The 24,983-nt window shown below is 36.4% G+C and overlaps 1 protein-coding gene across 1 annotated transcript; it reads left to right on the forward strand.

The window, feature by feature from the left end:
• Positions 1-1,116: 1,116 nt before the first annotated feature.
• LOC114036053 (glyoxylate/hydroxypyruvate reductase B-like) lies at positions 1,117-23,530 on the forward strand. Its single transcript, XM_027852436.1, has 7 exons — positions 1,117-1,446; positions 6,511-6,604; positions 15,810-16,194; positions 16,807-16,978; positions 17,823-18,001; positions 20,062-20,158; positions 22,900-23,530. Exons 3-7 carry the CDS (start codon positions 15,813-15,815, stop codon positions 23,054-23,056), a joined length of 987 nt encoding a protein of 328 aa, XP_027708237.1. The 5' UTR covers positions 1,117-1,446; positions 6,511-6,604; positions 15,810-15,812; the 3' UTR covers positions 23,057-23,530.
• Positions 23,531-24,983: the final 1,453 nt, after the last annotated feature.

The following is a 24,983-nucleotide window of genomic DNA, read 5'->3' on the forward strand; positions in this document are numbered from 1 at the left end:
ACAAAAAGGGAAAACTGGTAATTCATCTTCGGAGTTGCTGTTCTACCACCACCCCAATTCCTGACTTGGATTTGGAAGGATGTAGCCTCCCCCTAGCCCTCCTGCAACCTTACTTGGTTATACAGAATAATCTTTAATCATTTTTGGATGCATAGGCAGAGAGATTTAAGAATGTAACATCAGTAAGCAGAGATACAATGAAACATTTCCCTTATCAACTAGGGGCATAGCCCTTCACAAATGCACACACACTATCAGTGGGAAGAGTGTTATGTTACTGAAGCTTGGGCTCATACCTAGGGAACACCTGGTCAGGGCAACAATGCTACTGGGAATGTTATTGTTATTCACCTTTCTACATTGAAAAGGACCAATCACATACCAAATCAAGGTCTCAGACACCACATTGTCTGTCACCCCAGTCTAAATCCTATATATTCTAAACCTTCCAGAGCCTGGAGGAGAGGGAGCCACATCTCCTTTTCAGCTCACTATCCTCTACCGAAAGACCTAATAAATTTCTTTCTAAAACTATTTGAGATTTTGGGGTTTGTTCTCACAAACAATACATATTTTCTTCCCATTTTTTCTTTTTTCCCCTTTTGGACAAGAATGATTAAGAGATTTTTTTTTGCAAGAGTACATATATTTCTAACAAGTTTTCATTTTGTTGCCTTCTCAATAGATGTGAAAGAGGGAACGGAATCTGGAACTAAAAATAAAAAAATTGAACTTTTAAAAAGAGAGAAAAACTGTAAAAGTGCTATTTCAGTTTAAAGCCCCGAGATGTTTTATAACTCTCAGAAAAGTAGCAGGTGACCTCGGAGCAGCAGAAAGCCTCCCTTGGTGGGCTTTAAAAGCCCTCCTGGATTTTCTTCTAGGGCTGGTCTGTCTTGAGTCTTTATTTGAAGGGTTGGGTAGAAAGCTTTCCATCCCCAACTGGAGCTCAAAGCAGTGAGAAATTAAGCAGTGCGTCCACTGCCTCACAGCCTAAATCTGTGTCAGAGGTAGCCCTCCCTCCCTTCCCCTCCGCGCCCCGCCCCGAGCCGCCCTCCAAGAGAACAATTTGTTCCAAGGCCAGGAAGGCACAGGAGCTGCAGGCACTTACAGCGTGGTCAGATATCTAAGAGGCCGAGGTCATCCACTGCATCCCATGCCATCGCCAACCTTCTGGACTTCTGTCTTGCCACTGGACTTGGATGACTTGAAGAGAGAGTGAGGCTGAGGACTTTGTGCAATATCAAATGTGTCAGAGGGAAAACCTTGAATCCCAGTCTTCCTGACTGCAAGGGCAGCTCTCTACCCCCTGCACCCTACATCAGCGCCTGAGCCGAGACAGACCGAGACCTGGACTGGAGAAAGAAAGCATCTCCACCTGGGCCTGGAAGAAGAACTCAGCAACACTGTAGCTGTTTGTAACCTGCGAGCACCACCCTCAGCCCCAGGGTGGGTCGCTAGGCAGAACCCACCAGTTAGTGGAGGTGGAGCCACCAACGGAAGTGGTGTATATGAAGGAGGCAGGGAATAGGCCTGGGTGGGCAGGGTGGGGTGGGGAGAGGTGCTGACCCCAGTGTGGCCCTTTTGGTAAAGGGCCTGTTGACCTCTGTGGTTTTGGGAAGTGGCCATCACGAGCTTGCCTCATTTTCTCCCTTTCATATGCCATAGAATGACTGGAGTGGGAACGTCTACCTGGGGGAGACAGAGCCAGGGGCCAGAGAAGGGAAAGGAGATAAATTGAAGAAGGGGGAATTGGGAGGGAAGGGGAGACCGAGGATCTGTGCTGGGGGACATTGGCGCAGAGCTAATGGCAAGAATTTAGGGCGTGGTCGGTGTGTGCTTGTGGGCTTCTGGTCCCACTGGTTGTAGTGTATAGACAGTGGATAGAGCTGGACCTGGAGGCAGGAAAACCTGAGTTCAAAGTCAGCCTCAGACACAAAACTGTGTTCAGTTTCTTCATCTGTAAAATGAGGGGGTTAGACTTGAGGACCTTTGGGGTCCTTGCAACCATAAGCCTATGATCCTGTATCTCAATTGGGTCATTTTAGGGATATGTTTAACAGGAAAGGAAAATTCAGGAAATCCCCAACTTCCTCTAAATCAAACATTTTTGTGTCCTGAATGGAACCCTTTCTGGTAAATCCTGTGGACACCTTCCCAAAATAATTTTTATTAAAGTTAATTTTAAATGGCTATACTACATAAGATTATAAAGAAAGCCAATAAAATACAATTATCAGAATATTAAAAAACAAAACACAAGTTAATGGAGGATCCCAAGTTAAGAATTTGTGCCCTAGTTGAAAATTAATGACAGTCTAACCCACAGAATGTGACCTTTGTAAAAATCCAGTGAAATTGCTGGGTGGTCACCCATGCATTTTCCACCTTCACTGAGACAGTTTCCCAGGTATAGGCCTCATTCCTGAAAATGAGAGAGCTAGAGAAAGCAAGGATTGTAAAGAAATCGCATTGGCTTCCTCACCTACTAGACTTGTTAACAACAACAACGAAAATCATAAATCTTAGCTTTAGGTTGACTTGGAGTTTCATCTGCTGGTCTGTAGGCAGGGACTGGAATTCTGTACTCATTCCATAAGCATTTATTAAACCCTGCTATGTGCCATGTACTGTGTTAAAACAACTGGGGATACAAATAGTAAATAGTTGGGATTTGCACATGGTTGGTCTTTAATAAATGCGTATTGAATATAAGAAGGATGGCTGGAGGGGATTAGTAACAAAAGTCCTAAATAGGGGAAAATGTGAATACAGTTTGCTGGGCTACCATGTATGACTGCATTTGGACCACACATTTAGTCTTTCCAACTACAGTATGATTTTTTTCTGTAGCGTTTGCTAACTTGCTTTTAACAAATACTTATTAAGGATTTGCTATGTTCAAAACAATGCTGTGTCCCAGGAATTCAAAGGCAAAAAGTGAGCAGGACTTGAACATACCTTCTAAGGGGAGAGACAATATATGTATAAAAATACATACATGCATACACATATATGTCTATATGTGTATGTATATTAATTGTATGTATGTGTGCATGTATACATATAATATATGCATGTATATATATACACACATGAGTATATACACATACACACCTATACATACAATTAATAGAAGGTTCAGGGAAGGAGGACGCCAGCAGCCAGAGATATTATAGTACATAAATCTCAGAACTTAAATCAGGGAGTTGTTCTTTCAGTCATTTTTCAGTTGTGTCAGATCCTTCAGGACTCCAGTTGGGGTTTTCTTGACAGAGATACTAGTGGTTTGTTACTTCCTTCTCCAGCTCATTTTACAGATGAGGAAATTGAGGCAAACCTCTTTAAGTGACTTGCCCAGTGTCACATAGCTTGTAAGTGTCTCAGGCTGGATTTGAATTCAGAAGGATGAGCCTTCCTGATTCTTGGCCCAGTGCTCTATCCACTGTGCCACCTAAATGCCCCAAATCAGGGCGACCTGCTTTCAGATTCTTCATATCAGTATGACATTGGACAAATCAAAGAACTCTCAGCCTCAGTTTCCTTTTCTGTAATAATGGAGAGAGTAATAATATCTACCTCAGAGTTATTTTGAAGATCAAACAAGATAACATATATAAAGAATTATGAAGATCGAGTAAGATAACACATAAAAAGTACTTTTGAAAAACCTAAAGTGCCATGTAAATTCTAGTAATTATTTTCAGGAAAGGCTTCATGTAAAGCAGTGGTTCTTAACCTTTTTTGTGTCAGAGATCCCTTTGGCAGTCTGGTGAAACCAATGAATCTGTTTTCAGAATAATGTTTTTAAATGCACTAAAATACATGGGAATACAAAGGAAGCCAATTATAATGAAGTACAGTTATCAAACTATCTAAAAAACAAGTTCATGGATCCTGAATTAAGAACCTTAACTTGGAAATTGGCATTTCAGCTGAGTCTTGAAAGAAGCTAGGAGTTCCAGGATGTGGAGGAGAGGAAGGTTTGTATTCCAGGTATGGAGGACCAGTATGGCTAGATCAAAGCATATCAAAAAGAAAATAATGTGTAAGAAGAGTGAAAGGTGAGAAAGGGTCAAGGGTTTTAAATGACAAACTGTTTACATTTATTAGCGGCCAAAATGATTTTCTAAAGCCAGGTCTGATCATATCATCCCACCTGCTCAAAAAACTTTGGTGGCTTCCTGTTGCTTCCAAGACCAAATAGAATTCCACTGGCATTTATAGCCCTTTGCAGTCTGGCCCCTTCCTACCTTTCTAGTCCTCTTATACTTCACTCCCCTCACCTTATTCTATGATCCAATTACATTGGCCTACTTACTGTTTCTCCCAGTGACACTCTATCTCCCAATTCCATGCATTTTCACTTTCTTCCATGCTTAGAATGCTCTCACCTCTATGTCAAAATAACAGGCCTCCTTCAAGCTTCAGCTCAAATTCTACGTTCTTCAGAAGGTCTTTCTCAGATGCCTCCATCCCTCAGTCCCTTTTCTCTGAGATTGATGAGGAAACTGAGGCAAACACGGGTAAATTACTTGCCCAGGGTCACACAGCTGGTAAGTGTCTCAAACAGGATTTTAACTCGCAAGAATAAGCCTTTCTTACACAAGGACCAGCACTCTACTTCACCAGCTAGTTCACTAATGGCTTCCTCTCTTAAATTACCACCCCTATATTTCTAGATATATCTTTTACGTACCTAGTTCCCTCGTTAGAATGGAAGTTCCTTAAAGGTAGACACTGTTACTGCCTTTCTTTGGATCCTCAGTGCTTCCCACAGGGTTTGACCTATATCAAATGATTAATAAAGGCTCGTTAATTGTCTGACTATGCCCACTTTGCAACAAGACTTCATTCCAGACTTGAATTTGGAAGAATGTAGCACCCCACCCCATGTCTAGAACCCCTGCAGCCTTGGTTCGTGATGCAGAATATCCTTTAACCATTGTGGGGCACATAAGCAAAGGAATTTAATAAAGTAACATCAGTGAGCAAAGATGCAATAAAACATTTTCCTGATAAACTTGGGGCCTCCTCCCCCATTAAATGCACACACACTATCTGTGGGAAGAATGTAGGCCATATGAGGAGAGGCATCTCCCTAGAGGACACCTGGTCAGAGCAACAATGTTACTGGGGATGTGGTTTTTTTGAGACATTGCTCCTCTACATGCTGTCAAGCTTTGTCCTCTTGGACCTGTGATTGTGGAACTTCTGTTTCCTTTCAGTGTCACTTAAAATCATTGGCTATGGTCCTGTCTCTTCTTGACAAGAGTAGGCTCTGCAAAAACATACGAATTTGTTCCTTCCCTTGGACCCAGCTACTAGATCTATATTCCTAAGATATCGAAGAAAGAAGAAAAGACCCAGATGTGTAAAAATATTTAAAGTAGTTCTATTTTGTGGAGGAAAGGAATTGGAAACTGAGGGGATGCCCACCAATCAGGGAATGGCTGAATAAGTTATGTTATATGGATGTTATGGAATACTAAATGTGATGTAAGAAATGATGAAGGGGATCAGTGATATGTGAGTTTTGGAATTCTCTCAGAAATAGTATCAAGATTGATGTCACTTTCATTAATTTCATTTTTTTTATCAGCTTGTTTAGACTATTTGGGTTAGAATTACTATAATTTCAAGCAGTGTCTTCTCATCTGTATCTTAGAATCATAGAAGTTCATTTTTCTTCAAAAAGCAACAAAGTAAAGGTTTGGGGCTTTTTTATTTTAAGCATATGATTCAAGACTGATTTATTTCTCTGACTTAGTAGTTAGTAATAAAAAAAATATGTTTCATTTGTGGAAAATTGTGGTTGGCGATGTTGCTTCTGCATATCACTCAGTCAGGGGGTGGAAGCCTATGTGACAACATTGGAGTCAGTTTAAAATGGGAGGGAATGTGAGAAATAGCTAGTTTTCATTGCTACAAAAATGTAATCTAGGGGCTAGGTGGAAGTTGAACAAAGGAAGTCATAAAGTAGAAGTGGTGGGTGAATAGACTAACCAGGGAATACTGGTTCTGAGATTAGGTATAGATTAACATACTCACATCCCAAGCAGAAGGGGTGTGGGTATACCCAAATAAGGGCAGAGATTCCCAAATTGTGGTGAGTGGGAGGTGTAAACAGGGCAGAGACACATATGGGAAATTAGGCGCTTTCTATAGGCTGTAACCTCTATAGTACCCAGCCAATGGGGAAACAATGGAAGGAAATTTGAATCGAGAAGAGGGAATAAAAAGGTGTCTATCTGTCAACACAGATGCTCTCACATGCACGCTCTCTCATGTCGGATGTCGGGCCTTCCCAGGCCGGTAATAAAGCTTCTCCCTGGTTCAACGATGGCTCTGTGAAGTTGTGGTGAAGCTAACACATTCACTGAAATAAAGTAGTAGTGTTTGATAATGATCTTTTTGCTACGTGATAGCCTATAGTTTCAAATCCTTCCCTCTCACAGTCATTACTAGAAAACTTCTTTAATATAAACCTCTTCTCTTGTTTTTCTCCCTCAGTTTATTTTCCTCTTTGGATAGAAACTTTGCAGTGTCATCAAGTAAACAGCATCTTTAAGAACTCTGAAGTTCTTGAAGACAATTTCAACAAAAGGTAATTTTCTTTTCTTTTGTTAAATTCTTAAATAATTTTACAAATAAGAAAAAAAAGGTTAATCTCTAAAGCAGTCCAAAGTACAAGTTACAATCATCAGTATCATATGTTTAAATACCTAAATTATCATTTGATTAAGCCAAAAAAAAGTGTAAATTCTTTTTTTTTCTAATTTTGAAGTATAGGTTTTAACAATATAGTATAGTCTCACTGTTCTTACTTTTTTACCTTTAAAAAGTGAAAGTATTTACTTTTGTATGTTATTTATCTCAAGCCTATTATTTGGCAGCAGTTAAGAGAACATTGTTGTGTAGAAGGAAATGGCAAACCACTCCGGTCAGTATCTTTGCCATGAAAACCTCAAATGGGGTCAGGAAGAGTAAAACATGACTGAAAAGACTGAACAAGAGCATTGTTTACCTAGCAGAGACACTTTCTGTCCTAGAAGGCAGATTGTAAAGTATGAAAGCCTATAGGATAAAAGGAGAATTTGGAGTAAAGTACGTACTAGACCTTTGCTTAGGAAGAGACTTCTTAAGCAAACATGGGACAGAGGTAAGCATAAAAGACAATATAAACAATTTTCTGAATAACATTTTGTTTTTTTCTCAGTTACATGTAAAAATAATTTTTACCATTCATTTTTAAAAATTTTGAGTTCAGTTTTCTCCCTCTCCTCCCCTTTTCCCTCTTTGAGACAGTAAGCAATTTGATATATGTGATACATAGGCAGTCATGCACAACATTTTTCTGTATTAGTTATGTTGCAAAAGAAAGCACAGACAGAAAAAAACAGGAAAAAAAGAAAGTGAAAAATAATATACATTCAGACTCCTTTCTTTCTCTGGAGGTGGATAGCTTTTTTCATCATGAGTCCTTTGGAATTGTCCTAGATCATTGCTGAAAAGAGCTAAGCTATTCACAGTTGATCATCACATAACAAAGAGTTTTTCTTACACTAAAATGGAAAAGCTTTTACATGAACCAAATCTGTGCAGCTAGAATAAGGGAGACAATGCTATTTGTAAAATGAAATCTTTGCATCAAACATCTTTGGTAAAGCCTAAGTATCCAAGACATGTAAGACCAACAGTTATTCTCCAACAAATAAATGACCAGAAGGTATTAACAATTAAAAAATACTAGAAATGGAAACTATTGAAATCTGGTTTTGTTTTGTTTTGTTTTTATTAATGTTGCTAAAATTTTTTTTAAAAAATTGTTTTTGGGAGCCAAGATGGCAGAGTAAAAGCAGTGACTTGCTTGAGCTCTCCCCCAAACCCCTCCAAATATCTATAAAAAATGGCTCTAAACAAATTCTAAAGCAGCAGAACCCACAAAAAGACAGGGTGAAACAAATTTCCAGCCAAAGACAGCTTGGATGGTTGATCAGAAAGTTTATATTGTGCCGGGCAAGGAGAGGAGCCGCATGCGTGCGCAGGAACAGGCCACAGCAAACCGAATCATGGGCAGCTGTGGCGGTTTCCAGACTTCTCAACCCACATACACTTAGAAGGTCAGTGGGAAAAGTGTTTCTACAGTGGGGAGGGGGGGGGGGGGGGGGGGGGGGTCCCAGCCCCATTCCCTGGGGCGGTGCCTGCTTCCTGAGCTTCTGGCCCACAGGCTGAGGGGGAATCCATTGGCCAATCAGAGGGAGATTGCAGGTATCACTCTGCTGGTGCAGGATTCTCTTGCTTTGCCTTGCTTGGATCTGGGTCACAGTCCTGGGGCAAGGAGGAGCTCTGGTGTGGTAGAGCTTATAGTGGCTGTGGAGAGAAACCCTCCTCACAGTTCCAAGACAGAAAAGAGTGCTCATAGACCAGAGCGCAGGCCAGGAAAGGAGTAAACACCTGGCCCTTGATCATAGCACCTTGGAAGAACTGAAAATTTACAAGTCCCTAGAAGCATCTCTGAAAACAGTTGCACAAAACCCCTGAAGCTTGAGACAGTACATTCTCCACACTGGAAACAGACTCCTACCTTAACAAAGGGTTTATAACTCAAGTAATTGGCTGAGATCAAGAGCAAGCAGTGAAAAAAGAGTCAGACTATATTATCTTACTTTGATGACAAAGAAGATCAAAACATACAACCAGAAGAAGACAACGAAGCTCCTACATCCAAAGCCTCCAAGAAAAATATGAATCGGTCCCAGGCCATGGAGGAGCTCAGAAAGGATTTTGAGAAGCAAGTAAGAGAAGCAGAGGAAAAACTGAGAGTGATGCTAAAGGAGACCCAAAAAAATACTGAAGAAAATAACACCTTAAAAAATAGCCTAACCCAAATGGCAAAAGAGGTCCAAAAAGCCAATGAGGAGAAACCCTAAATTGGCCAAATGGAAAAGGAAGTCCAAAAGCTTACTGAAGAAAATACTTCCTTAAAAATTAGAATGGAGAAATTAGAAGCTAGTGACAATTTAAGAAATCGAGGCACTGTAAAACTAATCCAAAAGAATGAAAAAATAGAAGAAAATGTGAAATATCTCATTGGAAAAACAACTGACCTGGAAAATAGATCCAGGAGAGAGAATTTAAAAATTATTGGACGATTTGAAAGTCATCATCAAAAAAAGAGCCTAGACATCATCTTTCAAGAAATTATCAAGGAAACTCCTCTGATATTCTAGAGCCAGAGGGTAAAATAGAAATGGAAAGAATCCACCAATCACCTTCTGATAGAGATCCCCAAAGGAAAACTCCTAGGAATGTTGTAGCCAAATTCCAGAATTCCCAGGTCAAGGAGAAGATATTGCAAGCAGCCAGAAGGAAACAATATCAAGTATTGTGGAAACACAATCGGGATAACACAAGATTTAGCAGCTTCTACATTAAGGGTCAAGAGGGCATGGAATATGATATTCTGGAGAGCAAAGGAGTTAGGACTAAAACCTAGAATCACCTACCCAGCAAAACTGAGTATAATCCTTCAGGGTAAAAAATGGTCATTCAGTGAAATAGAGGACTTTCTTTTCTTTTTTTTTTTCTTTGTTTTCTTGTTTTTTTTGGGTTGGGCAATGGGGGTTAAGTGACTTGCCCAGGGTCACACAGCTAGTAAGTATTATGTGTCTTAGGCCAGATTTGAAGTCAGGTCCTCCTGAATCCAGGACCAGTGCTCTATCTACTGTGCCACCTAACTGCCCCGAAATAGGGAACTTTCAAGCATTCCTGTGGAAAAGACCAAAGCCGAACAGAAAATTTGACCTTCAAATGCAAGACTCAAATGAAACAAGGAAGAGTTAACAGGAAAGAAAAATCATAAGAGACTTATTAAGGTTGAACTGTTTACATTCCTGCAGGGAAAGATGATATATGTAACTCATTAGTCCTTTGTCAGTATTAGGGTAGTGAGGGAAAAAAATTATATCTATGTATAGATAGATAGATAGAGGACACAGGGTGAGTTGAAGATGAAGGGGTGATATCTGGAAAATAAAATTAAGGGGTGAGAGAGGATTATACCAGGAGAAGGAAAAAGGGAGAAGTAGAATGAGGTAAAATATTTCACATGAAACAGACAAAAAAAGGCTTTTACAGTGGAGGGGAAATGGGGGAAGGTGAGAAGGAATAAGTGAATCTTATTCTCATAGGATTTGGCTTAAGGAGGGAATAACACACACAATGGGGCATGGAAATCTATCTTACCTTACAGGAAAATAAGGGGGGAAGGGGATAAGAGAGCAGGGGGTTGATAGAGGGGAGGGCAGATTGTGGGAGGGGATAATCAAAAGCAAACACTTCTGAGGAGGGACAGGGTCAAAAGAGAGAATAGAATAAATGGGGGGTAGGATAGGATGAAGGGAAATATACTTAGTTTTTCACAACAGGACTACTATGGAAGTGTTTTGCATGACCACACATCTATAACCTGTACCAAGATGATTGCCTTTTCAATGAGAGTGGGTGGGGAGGGAGGAAGGGAGAAAATTTGTAACCCAAAGTTTTAAAAACACATGGTAAAAATAAAAAAATTAAAAATTAAAAAAAATTATTTTTGTGAACTTGACAAACACCAAATTTGGGCATTTTCATACACCCACACACACACACATACATAGTAAAACAGAAAGAGATCGTTATACATGGAACTGTGCACTGATATTCTCTATAGCTTCCTTTTCTTTTTAAATATGCTCTTCATCTCATATTTTCAAAGCTGTCCTGATTGCCTCTGACTCCACTGCCCTTCCTTATTTCTGTTCTCTTCTGTGTCTTAAAAAAAAATACTTCAATGACCCGCTTTAATTCTTTTTCTTTTATTGGTTAACTTATTTGAATTTTTACCCTTCAATCTTTCCCTCAACTGGAAAAGAACTCAGTGACTCTTGTAACAAAAATGTATGGTGAAACAAAACAAATTATTGTTGACTTCAGCTAAAAGTGTCTAGTTATACCTTATTTGGTGTCTAGAGGCTATCACCTCTCTTTCAGGAGGAGGGTAGCATGCTTCATCATCAGCCCTTTGAATTTATTCTTGATTGTTTTATTGGTCAGAGTTCTTAAGTCTTTCAAAGTTGTTTTTCTTTATAATATTGTTGTTATTGTATAAATTGTTCTCATTGTTCCATTCACTTCATTCTGAATCAGTTCATTCAAGTCTTTTTTTTTTTTTTGCTTAGGCAGTTGGGGTTAAGTGACTTGCCCAGGGTCACACAGCTAGTAAGTGTATTCAAGTCTTCCCAGGTTATTCTAAAACCATCTCTTTCATTATTTCTTATGGTCAATAATATTACACTAAATTCTTAAGCCATAATTTATTAAGCTATTCTTCAATTGGTGGGCATTCCTTGATTTCTAGTTCCTTATTACAATAAAAATGACTGCTATGAATTTTGTTTTTGATACATGGATTCTTTCCCTCTTTTATCTCTTCAGATACAAACTTAATCATGGATTAACCTTATTATTAGTAATTTGGAACATTTTTTTCATATAGTTATTTATAGCTTACTTTTCTTCTTTGAGAACTTCCTGTTTCTATCTTTTGATCATTTATCCATTGGGGACAAAAAGAGCTGCTATAGACATTTTTGTGTATATGGATCCTTTTCCTCTTTCTTTGATTCCTTTGGAGTATGGGCCTATTTGTGTTATTGCTATGTTAAAGGGTTTATTACAGTTTAGTGATTTTTTGAGCATAGTTACAAATTGTTTTCCAAAGTGGCTGGACCAGTTAATTCACAGTTCTATCAAGAGTGAATGAATATGTCTATTTTCCTGAAGTCCTTCTAACAATTATCATTCTCTTTTTTTTTTTTTGTAATCTTTTCAGTCTGATTGGTGTGAGGTTGAACCTTGAAGTTGCTTTAATTTGCATATCTCTGATTTGTAATAATTTGGAGCATTTTTTTTTTGTAGAGCTATTGACTGGATTTCTTCTCTTGAGAACTGCTTATTCATATTTTTAACCATTTATCAATAGGTGAATGGCTTTTATTCTTATAAGTTTGAATCAGTTCCTTATTTATCTTGGAAGTGAGATCTGCTGATGGGCCATACTCAGTATCTCCCAAACTGCTTTCCATTACTTCCAGCACTTGCTGTTAAATAAGTATTTATCAAGTAACTTGGCTTTGTAGAATATTATGCTATTGTATTGCTTTGCTTTAAGGTGTGTACCTAGTCTGTTCTACTCTTTATTTTCAAACTCTTTATGTAGGTTTTGTATTACATTTTATATTCAGCCTCTTTATTTTCTAGCCATTCTCAAATCCTTTTACTGATTAATGCTTTTTAGTAGTTTGAAATTAGTACTGCTCGGCTCTATTACTTCCCATCCTTTTCTTAATTTCCCTTGAGATTCTTAACCTTTTGTCCCTTTAGCTCATGGGTCAGCCAACCATAGCCCAAGGTCAAAATCCACTTTACCTATTTTTGTAGAGCTAAGAATGGTTTTTGCATTTTAATATCTCTGATGAGATATTTAAGGTACAGAGAATATTGTTATACAAAATAAAATTATAAATTTACATGTGACATAACTTTTTCAAATAGCAAGTTTCCTTGAAGTTCTTCCTCACCCTTTCTTGCTCCATAAGTAATTTTTAAGGTTTTGGTATATAGCCATTTTTAATATAACCATGCCATGATAAAAAAAAATTGAGATAAAAAACACTGAAATTTTTAAACTTAATTTTAAAATTTGAAATTAAAAAATTTAAAAACCATTCTTAGCTCACTGGCCATACAAAAATATGCAGTTGGACAGATCTGTCTGGCAGGTAGTTTGCTGATTGCTGCTCTAGATGAATTTCATCATTTTTCTAGTTCTATAAAGTAATCTTTAAAAATATTTGATTAGTATGGCACTGAATAAACAAGTGAATTTAGGTAACATTTTTATTATATTGACTCACCTTATCTGTGAACTGTTAGTTATTTCTTCAAGTATTTAGGTCTAGTTTTTTCCCCTTAAAGCATGTTTTGTGTTCATATAGTTTTTAGGTGTATTTTAGTAGCTAAAGTCACAAGTATTTTATATGTCATAATTATTTTCACATGGAAGTTCTCTTATATTGAGATTTATAGGTAATATAGGGAATGATGTTGATTTCCATGGCAGCTCAGTGGTACAGGGGATAGAGTACTGAGTCAAGAGTAAGAAAGACCTGATTTGAATTTCTGTCCTCAGAAATTTATTAGCTATGTGACCTTGAGAATGTCACTTGACCTTTGTTCACTGCAGTCTCCTCATATGTAAAATGAAGATAATAATAGTATCTACCTCCCAGGATTATTATTTGGACCAAATAAGATCATCACAATGCACTTAACGCAATGCCTGGCACATAGTAAGACCTGTATACATGTTAGGTACTATTATTATTGTTATTATTCATTTTATATCTTCCAACTTTGCTGAAGCCATTGCTTCAATTAATTTTAAATCAGCTCTTTGGGGCTTCATAGTATCTTCTACAAAAAGCAATAGTTCTCTTTCTTCTTTGCTTGTGTGTATTTCTTTGATTCATTTTTCTTGACATTTTCATGGCTAGGATTTCTAGCCCTGTGTTAAGTAATAATACTGATAATGAATATCTTTGTGTTACACCTGATTTTATTTGAAAGGATTCTACCTTTCTGCATTACATATAATGTTGCCTCTGGGTTTTAGATAAATACTACTCATCATGTTGAGGACAGATCCATTTATTCCTATGTTTTTTAAAGTATTTTTACTTGAAATTGGTGTTGGATTTTTCAGCTTCTGTTGGTACAATAATGTGTTTTTGTTAATAATATTGTATAATATGCTTACAGTTTTTATTATATTGAACCAACTCAAGAATGCGTACTTGGCATAAATCCAAAGCAAGTCATAGCTTATAGTCATTTTATTAGGTTAATTTAGTTGTTTTTTAAAATAACATTTTATTAATGTGTTCTGTTCCTTACATCATAGTTATCCCCAGTATCCTTTCCTTTCTCCTCCCAAAGAGATATTCCATAGAACAAGTAGTATATCTTTAAAGAGTAAAAAAAAAATCAACACAACTGATAAACACACTGAAAAAATCTGAAGACGTGTGTAACATAGATGTGTAACATCTATGGACCTTCTACTTCAACTAAGACATGGGTTGGAAGATGTCTTCATATCTCTTCATTCAAGTCATCCTTGATCTTTATTATTTTGTAATTCTTTTTTTTTTTTACTTTTTGTTATGTGGTTGTTCTTTCCATTTACATTGTTGTAGATATTGTGTATGCCATTTTCTTAGCTCTGCTTACTTCATTCTGCATCAGTTCATGTAGATCTTTCCATGCTTCTTTGTATTCATCACATACATTATTTCTTACAGCACAGTAACATTCCATTATATACATGTACCACAATTTTGTTAGCCATTCCCCAATCAATGGCCATCTACTTTGTTTCTATTTTTTTTCTATCACAGAAAGTGTTGCTATAAATATTTTGGTGTATATGGGGACTTTCTTCTTGTTAATAACTTCCTTCAGGTTGTTTTGGTTTGTATTCCTCTTATTACTGGCAATCTGAAGAATTCTTTCTTATGGTTGTTTGCAATTCATCCTTTGAAAACTTTATGTTCATAATCTTTGATGACTTATCTTTTGAGAAACCATTGTAGGCTGCTTGCCAATATTTCATTTAATCTTGATGTTCATTAGGTTTTTTGGTTTATAGGGGTTTTTTTGCGTGCTTTGTCTCTACCGAGTTTAGTTGTCAATACCATATTTGTATCATAGAGTCTAGAAGGGATCCTTTTCCCCAGACCCTTATTTCTGCAAATAATTGGCATAATAGTGGAATTGTTCCTTGAATGTTTGATACAATTCACTATGAAATCCATCCGATTCTGCCTCTAGATTGTCTCTGTAACTTAATTGATGACACATTTAATTTTTTCTGATATTGAGTTTTGTAAATAATCTAAATCTATGTCTTGTTCTGTTAACTTGCATATTTTGTTTTTGTATTCATCCATTTTCTCTGTTATCTTTTTTTTGCCATAGAATTAGACAAAATAGTTTTTGATATTTTATTTCATCTTCATTTGTCATGAATTCTCTTTATTCACTTTTGATTAAAATAATTTCATTTTCTTTTTAAAACATACTAGTGTTTATTTAATTAGTGTTTTTAAATTTTAAGCAGCTCTTCATTTTATTTATCAACATGATTGGAGCTTTTCTTGCTTTCAATTTGTTAAGCTCTTGCTTGGCTTTCAAAATTTAATTTCAAAAATTGAATGCTCAATCCATAACTTGTGTTATCTACACTAACAGACACAGTTTTCTGTGTTAGTACCATGAAAGCAGTGTAGGACACTGGAGAGATCACTAACTCTGAAGTCAGAGGAAAAAAATAAAGATGATTTTTTCATTAAGCTGCACTTAAAAAAAAGAATTTCTTATTTAAGATATAAAATGTTCTATTTGGTGACTTTTAACACAAGATTTTATTTAGTAAATTTAAGAGACAATGAAAATATTCTTCATTTTAATGGCATGGCTAGTTTTAGAACAGAGAAAGGTCAAGGTGGGAGAAAGTAAAGAACACATGTACACTTAGGGTAGTATGAGCTCCTAGGGACCTCTGAGCTATTCTAGAAATTTTGCTAAAACCTCCAAACAATTCTATTCCATTCTTGTAATTCAGGAAGTCAATGATTAACTAAAAAACACTCTATACTCCTGAAGATTTTTTTCCCTTTACTAGAGAGACCCTTTATTTTTCTCCACAGGTCATGCAAGATCAAAAGCTGCCCTGTGTTTTGATAAATAGTTTTGAAGGACCATCTGGTATGAACGAAGAATACATAAAAGATCTTAAGAAACATTTTAATCTTATCACCATGCGAGAATTTCTTGAAAACAAAATACATTTCAGTCAAAAGATACAAGCAATATATATATGGGGAGGGAAACCACATATTGACCAGGAGCTCCTGCAGAGCTTGCCTACCTTGAAGATTATTGTAAGCCCAGGAGCAGGCCTGGATCATCTGGACCTGAACTTGATTGCCAGCTTTGGTGTGAAATTGGCCAACACTTCACGTGCTGTTACTAACAGCACTGCAGACTTGGGAATGGCCCTACTTCTGGCATCAGCCCGGAGAATATTAGAAGGTAAAATGACCTTTTATGCCACTTAATTTCATGGCAATTGATAACCAGAGAGACTTTATTTGTAAAATAATGAAAAAGTATTTAAACTGATATTTAAAAAATGAAAATTCTTTTCATATTGTCCTGATTCCTAGATAATGTCTTATGAAGTTTATGTAACCCTTCTCAGAATAATGTTTTTAAATGAACAAATTAAAATACATAGGATCACAAAAGAAACCAATTCTACTGAAATAGTTATTAAAAATTTTAAAACAAGTTTCCAGACCCAAGGTTAAGAGCCCAGCCTTTATGTGACAGAAGATTGCTAGTTTAGAACAAATGTTATAATATAACTTTTTTTGCCAGGATATTCTGGTTTATACTATGAGGAAAGCTACTACCTGTTACCAATGTGTGATGGTTTATTTTTTGTTGAAAATTTTGTTTTGTTTCATGTAGAAATGGATGAGTCGTGTATTCCAGAGCATGAGTTTTCAGAACTAATTTTATCAGAGATTGTGCAGCTAGATGCGAATCAAAACTTGTTCTTTCATTTCTTTGTCTTAAAAGCATAATAGAATTGTTTGTGGAGACAGTTTCTTGGCTTACTTTTGCATCTTTGACTTTCAGGGAATGAGGTAGCTACTTCACCAGACACTAAGGACTTTTCTTTTACCTGGATGGGACAAGAAGTTACTGGATCTACTCTGGGAATCATAGGTATGGGCAAGATTGGCTATAAGGTTGCTCAGCGAGCCAAAGCATTTGAAATGAAGATTCTGTACCACAATAGGAACCGCAGGTAAAACTTCCAAAAAATGAATTTCTAAACTTAACTGAAGCTGTGCCTCTCTAAATGAAACCCATGATTCTATTTACTGCCACATCACAGTATAATGATAAAATTCCTCCTATTTCTCCCTCCATAGACCTTCAGTCAGATGTTCTCTCCATCCTTCCCTATTCCAATTCCTGAATTTTCCCTCAAATGTCTACCTTCCTCAGACATATAACACTTACTAACTGTGTGACCCTGGACAAGTCACTTAACCCCATTGCCTAGTCAAAAAAAAAAAAAGGTATATCTTCTTAGTATACAGTATTACTTCTATCCCTCTTTACCTATCCTGTTCCTCCCAGATAAGTGGTTGTAAAACGGAGGAGTATTTTAACAGCAAATCATGTCCTATAAAACTAGTTTTGACCTTGCAGAACTCTTTCCCTCCCACCCCCAAAAGGGTATTGGGAATCCCTCAGTTTCTACAGATAACACTTGAAAAATTGCTACTCTATGTTATCTGTCTTGATGAATATAGGCCGTTTTCGCTCTCTTCTATCTTTATTTTAAAGTCCCTTTGATTTACAATGCACCAACTGGATCTAGGATTTGAACACAGTTTTTCTGACTCTAACTCCAGTTCTTTTTCCAGTATGCCACACTGTCTCCATGCTTCTTTTATCTAATCTGAACTTAATTGGCAGCCCTTAGCCTAAATAATGTTCCTGAATTATTTTACCTTGTTTTAAGTTCCTTTTCAGTGACTTTTTCCTGGATTTTGTTCTTGGTGACTTGAGGTTTCTTTGGACATCTTGGGCTATTTCTGATTAGGAAACTCACTGTATTTTTTCTTGGTTAATTCTGACAGGAAGGTGGAAGAGGAACAGGCAGTTGGAGCCCATTATTGTGCAAAGTTGGATGAGCTACTGCAGCAATCAGACTTTGTAATGCTGGTCGTCAATCTGACACTCCAGACTCATAAGTTGATTGGAAAGAGGGAACTCAGACTAATGAAACCCACTGCTACTCTTATAAACATTGGCCGAGGTAATAGATACTAAAAGATATGACTACCAAAACAATATTTCTTCCTTCACTGAAAAGATGCAGCAATAAATCTCAATAAATCTCTTGCAGTCTCTTGGTTCAAAGTATAACTTAGATCGGTAAACAAGGGAGTTAAAATGTACCTTCTTATATGAATTCTTGATCTTTTTGTGAATGTATTTTAACACAAGTTATTAATAAGTCAAGAAAAAGATTTTTTCAATTCAGATTTTTTTTATACCTTTTGTGGGAAAGAACTGTACCATGTTGGGTATCTTCTAAGTTCAACTAAGTATATGTTTCTCAGTGTTTAGTCATTATTTTCTCAGCAAAATCTTTGTTTTTCTTCCTTAACATTCTTATAATACCTAATTTAAATATCTACACATAGTAGACAAAAGTAAGTCATGGGTTGATTATTGAACTTATAAAACTGAGAACTCTAACAGAGTTTTTACTATAGAGAGACAAAGTTTTGTTGACATTGAAATGACATAATTGAAATGAATGGCAATTGCATGTGTCAATATTAATTTATTGATAATCAGAAAACAGATAGTGGAGTTTAGAAGACAGAATTCTAGGATTGGCTCTGCTATTAACCATGACCCTGAGTAATCTTTGTGCTTTCATTCCTTTATATATATATATATAGTAAAGATAATATCTGGAATTGTAACTCACAAGTATTAATAAAGGTAAAATTTCTTTGGAAATTAAGAATTTCATATTATGAAGACATTAAGAAAAGTATATGACTATATAATCTTCATAATTGTATAAATAAAATATAAATATATATTATATATATAGCATTGTCATTCTGCATGATATCAGTCTTTATGCCTAGTGCCTAGGTGACCATCTTAGGTAAGCAGAAACCTATTCCTCATGGAAGATGCATTAAAGTATAAAGGTTGCTTCCGTAGCAATAGCACTAAACACTAGACATGTAAATAATCTCAATCCTGGAAACTATTATTAGGAGACTATTATTACAACAAACAGAAGAACAATATTTTAAACAATTGGTCTTCAAAAGAAAAGTATCCTTATCAGAGCATCTCACTAAGCTTTCTTACTCTAAGCTTTGGAGTCAGGCATTTACTGAATATTCATTGACATTCAGAAAGAGCATCATGAATCTTTCTGCAAGTCTGTGAAGGTTCTAAGCATAGATGGGACATGGGCATATCATTTTGAACCTAAAATGAAATGAGAGGATCATGATCTAGAGGATTTGGAGTCAACAAGACCTGGGGTTAAATCCTGTCTCAGGGGCAGCTAGATGGTGCAGTGGATGGAGCACCAGCCCGGATTCAGGAGGATCTGAGTTCAAATTCGGCCTCAGACATATAACATTTACTACCTGGGTGACCCTGGGCAAGTCGCTTAACCCGCATTGCCTAACCAAAAAAAAAAAAATCCCGTCTCAGACACTTTCTGGTTGTATGACCCTGTGTAAGTCACTCAACCTCTTTGACCACCCGTTTCAATATCTGCAAAATGAAGTAATTGGACTACATGACCTTTGAGATCTATCCCTTTCAGTTCTAAATCTATGATATTGAATTATCATAATCAGTAGCTGACATTTTTCTAGCACTTTAAGGTTTGCAAAGTACTTTTATACACGTCATCTCATTTTTTCCTCTCAACCTGATTTTGTACATGAGGAAACAGAAAACCCAGAAATTAAGTGACTCACTCATAGACACACACTAGGCAATGTGAGAGAAACTGAATTAAAACCCAAGTCTCATTTCTAAGGCTGATCTTCCTTCCGCTAGAACATTCTTTCTCTCAACTATGTTTTAAATGTGAAGTTCCTCTTGAGTCATAAAAAATATCCTTTTGCACTAAGTTATGTGGCCATACTTATTGTTTTCTAGGCTCCATTTTAAATTTTCTATCACTTGTAGATCCTATGTAATCTAATATTCATGAGTTTTTGTTATTTGGTAAGACATGGATAACTATACAGTTTTAAAGACATTTCTTCTCTATTATATATAGTCTAACTATATGATAGTGACAAAGATACTGTTCCATTAATTCAGGTCAATTGGTTGATCAAGATGCCCTAGTTGAAGCTCTTCAAACTGGGATTATTAAAGCTGCAGGACTGGATGTGACTGACCCTGAACCCCTACCAAGGTAAAAAACAAAAATTAAAACAAAATTGTTTCTGCAGAGTTTTTTGGGGGCAGCGAGATGATGCAGTAGATACAGCTGAATAGAGCTCCGGCCTTGGAGTCAGGAGGACCTGAGTTCAAATCTGGCCTCAGACACATGATACTTACTAGCTGTCTGACCCTGGGCAAGTCACTTAATCCCAATTGCCTCACCAAAAAAACCAAAAAACAAAACACAAAAGTTTTTTGAAAAATAAAAATAGAAGGAAAGTTGCCAAACCATGTTTGAAGATAAAAGTTTTCTTTGGCTGATATCTCACACACAGACTTACAGGGTTTAGAGGTCTTCTAATTCTGGTTTCCTACTTGGCTGCCATCTTTGGGCCTTCTCCAACTTCTTCATGGCCCCGGATCAAATACCTTTTTCCCTCCCTCCCAAATACATTTTCCATCTTTCTTTTTTGTGTTTTCTTCTCCCATCAGATGATTAGCTCTTTAGGGCATGGACTTTCTTTTTATCCTCTTTTTATCCCCAGCACTTAGCACAGTACCTGGAACATAGTAATTAATAAATGTTCATTGACTTTTGACTATCCAATCTCCCACCCAATATAGGAATTCTTCCTATAGCATCACTGAGAGTTATTTGGCTGGCTTATAATTGAATATCTGCAGTGACAGTTTGTTTGATACTCCTATGAGTCAGTCCATTCAATTGTTTAACAGTTCTAATATTTAATTCTAATTAAGTTCTAATATTTAAACAGATTTTTGGCTCAATATAAGAAATAACTCTTGTCACTTCTTCCCAATGGTCCTAGCTCTGCCATTTTTAGCAAAACAAATCTATCATTTCATCTGTATATAGTTCAACTTTCTGAAATCAGATTTTGTGTCTCTAGCCTTCTCTTCTCCAGGCTGACTACCTAATTTCCTCATCTGCAAAGTGAAAATATTTGACTAGATGAATGTTTCTGAAAATTTTTTGGTCTCAGTCCTTCTTTAGGTACTTAAAATAATTGATGGTTATATCTATTAACACCTTACTGTATTTGACACTAAAACTGATAAAAATGATAAAATCTTTATCAATTCGTTTAAAAATAACAATAAACCCATGCCATGTTAACATAAATAACATACTTTTATGAAAAATAACATTTTACAAAACAAAAATTTGTTTTGGAAGAGTGGAATTGTTTTCCATATAATGTCTGACTCAATAGAAGACAACTGGATTTTTATATATGTTTTTGTATTCAATATTTTGTTTTGGTTGCTTCTCACAGATTTGGAGTTGGAAAATGAAGGAGTATTTTAACAGGCAAATAACATTTTAATAGTCAAATAGCTGTGACCTTGTGGATACCTCAAATAGGTCTCAGGAACTTTCAAAGGGTTCTCAGACCACACTTTAAGAACTTCTAGACAAGAAAATCTTTCAGGTCTTGTCTGGTTCTAAGATTGGATGATTTTTCCATGAATCAAATGGGATTTTCTTGAATTTCTTTTCAACCTTCTACATTTTTATCTATGTATCAGTATTAAAAATATAACTACAATTTGATAATAATTCTAAAAGAAACCAATAAAAGTGGTATAGCATTTTTCAATGTAGGGTATTTCAGATCTCATCTTTTGCTTTGGTTTTTGTTTTATTTTGCTTTTTGGTGAGGCAATTGGGGGTAAGTAACTTGTTCAGGGTCACACAGCTAGTGTGTCTGAGTGTCTGAGGCCGGATTTGAACTCAGGTCCTTCTGACTCCAAGGCTGGAGCTCTATCCACTGCACCACCTAGCTGCCACCTCATCTTTTGGTAAAGGTAACAAAATTATGCTAATACCTTATGTGTGTAGCACAACTCTTCAAACTATATGTCTATAATTAAAATTTAACACATTTGTCACTTCCATCTATTGATCTTAGCTTTGCCATCATTAACAACATAAAACAAATGCATTACTTCATCTATTAATACTATAAATATTTGAATTCAGATTTTGTGTCTCTATTTAGTCATTTCTTCTCCAGGCTAATTACCTGCATTCATTTTAACTCTTCCTCAGGTGATAGTTTACAGACCCCTGGCCCTGCTGGTCACCATGTTCTGGTTACTGTTTGGTTCATTGAAGTCCCTCTTAAAATGGGCAGCAAGAACTGAACATGTGAAATGTGACTAGTGTACTGTATGATGCGATTGTTATTTCCCAATACTTAGCACTATATTTCTATGAATACGGCCAATAATGGTATTAACCTTTTAAAAATTATGAAAAGTCCCATCACAGTGTTGGCTTACTAAATTTGTGGGCAACTAGAACTGGGAGTGGAAGCTCAGATTTTTTTCTTATGAACTTTTGACAAGCTACATGGACCTCAACCTGTTTTGAATGGTTCATTTATTGCATTTAAATGCATGCCCTTACATTTAATTCTTTAAATTATAACTAGTTTTCACTCAGCATTCTATGCCTTTTAGGTGGTGGTCTACCAGAGCCTTGACTTAGGAGCCAAGGGTCCTGGGTTCTTGCATTGTGTCCTTATTCTGAGCCTCTAGTTTCCTCATCTGTAGACTAGGCAATCTTTAAGGTTTTGTCTGGTTCTAAGATTCTGTTATTACTCCATGCATCAAATGGAATTTTCTTGTATTCATTTTTAACATCTTATAAATTTTTATGTTCCTACAACTATAAAAATGTAACTACAACAAAATAATTTTTTAAAAAATGGAACCTAAATAATTTTTAATGCATTTGTATTTCAGATCTCATCCTTTATTAAAGTTGAAGAAGGTAATTGTAACACCTCATATGGGAGGCAGAACTCATCAATGTCTTCATCTCATTAAGAAAAATATGGTTGAAAGTATTCTGGCTGCTGTCAATGGCTTTCCTATTCCTAATGAAGTACATCTAAAATGATTTCTTTGGACGGAAAGACCGTAAAGATGAAAACGTGGCAGACTAAATGACAGAGACTTATGTCAACTTCTTATACTTTACGTCTGTTAGTCATGCAGTCATCAATCAGGAAATTGGGGCCTCAAGGTGTAGATATTTTTAGGGTGATACAGAAGCTGGTTAGGAAGAGGGGAAGAAGTCCAGACAATGAAGTTGGAAGAAGTCCTCCCTCTCTTCTCCCAATAATAACCTCATTGATCAAGTGTCCATCTGTATCCAAATAAACACCTAGCAACTGAAATCGTAGATTAGACCCTACAAAGCCCCCTTCTTAGCCAATTTTGAATAAATCTGCAAACATTACCTTTTAATATTCCAGTTCCCTTCAACTGGTTACTACACAAAAAGATACCAGAGCTTTGATCTAGAAATGGAAGTAGCAAACAATGCCTTCTTTCTCATCAATTACCACCAATAAACACTCAATAATGAACAATAATAATAATAATAATACAATAAAACAATAAAAATAATAATAAACATTTATTAAGTGCCTAATGTGTGCCACACTGCTAAGCCCTGGAGATACAAATACAAATAAAAACAAAGACAATTCCTACCCTCAAGGAATTTACAATCTAATGGGGGACTCACAACACTCAAAAAGAAGCTGTGTAAAGGTTCCCAAACTTACTTGGCCTACCACCCCTCTTCAAAAAAAAAAAAATCACTCAGCTCCTCCCTGGAAATTTACTTTTTTAAAAATTAATTTATTTTCAATTATTAACAATCATTTCCACATGCTTTTGAGATTAAAATTTTTCTCTCCCTTCCTCCCCACCACCCTCCCCAAGGCAGCGCACAATCTGATATAGGCTATACATATACATTCCTATTAAACATATTTTCACATTGGTGATGTTGTAAGTAAAAATTAGAACCAATAGGAGGAACCACCAGAAAGAGGAAACAAAACTCAACAGAAGAGAAAAAAAATAGCAAATAATATGCTTTTATCTGTATTCAAATTCCATAGTTCTTTCTTTGGATGTGAATAGCATTTTCCATCACTAGACCTTTGGAGATGTCTTAGATCCTTGTATTGCCAGGAAGGGTTAAGTTTATCTATGTTAGTCATTGCACAATGTGGCTATTATTGTGTACAACGTTCTCTTGGTTCTGCTCACTTCACTCAGCATCAGACTATACAAGTCTTTCCAGGTTTTTCTGAAGTCAGTCTGTTCATCATTTCTTATAACACAATAGTATTCCATTACATTCATATACTACAACTTGCTCAGCCATTCCCCAATTGATGGGCATCCTCTCAATTTCCAATTCTTTGCCACTACAAAAAGAGCTGCTGTGAATATTTTTGTACATGTGGGTCCTTTTCCCATTTGTATGATCCCTTTGGGATATAGCCCTAGAAATGGTATTGCTGGGTATGCACATTTTTATAGCCTGTTGGGCATAGCTCCAAATTGCTCTCCAAATGGTTGGATCATTTCACAACTCCACCAACAATGCATTAGTGTTCCAATTTTCTCACATCTCCAACATTTATCATTTTCCTGCTTTGTCATGTTGGTCAATCTGATAGGTGTGATGTGGCAGCTCAGAGTTGTTTTGATTTGCATTTCTCTAATCAATAGTGATTTAGAGCATTTTTTCATATGACTATAGATGGCTTTAATTTCTTCATCTGAGAACTGCCTGTTCCTACAGGAAGGAGAACTTTTAATACACATCAGGGATGAGACTTCTCTATACAAAAAGGGGAAACTGGTAATCCACCTTTGGAGCTGCTGTTCTACCACTACCCCAATTCCAGACTTGGATTTGGAAGAATGTAGCATGCCACGCTCATCTCTAGCCTTCTTGCAGGCTTGGTTGGTTATATAGGCTATCCTTTAATCAGTTCTGGACACATAAGCAAAGGAGTTTA

Source organism: Vombatus ursinus, unplaced genomic scaffold, assembly GCF_900497805.2.
Source record: "Vombatus ursinus unplaced genomic scaffold, bare-nosed wombat genome assembly UNPS02009573.1, whole genome shotgun sequence".
Taxonomy (NCBI): domain Eukaryota; kingdom Metazoa; phylum Chordata; class Mammalia; order Diprotodontia; family Vombatidae; genus Vombatus; species Vombatus ursinus.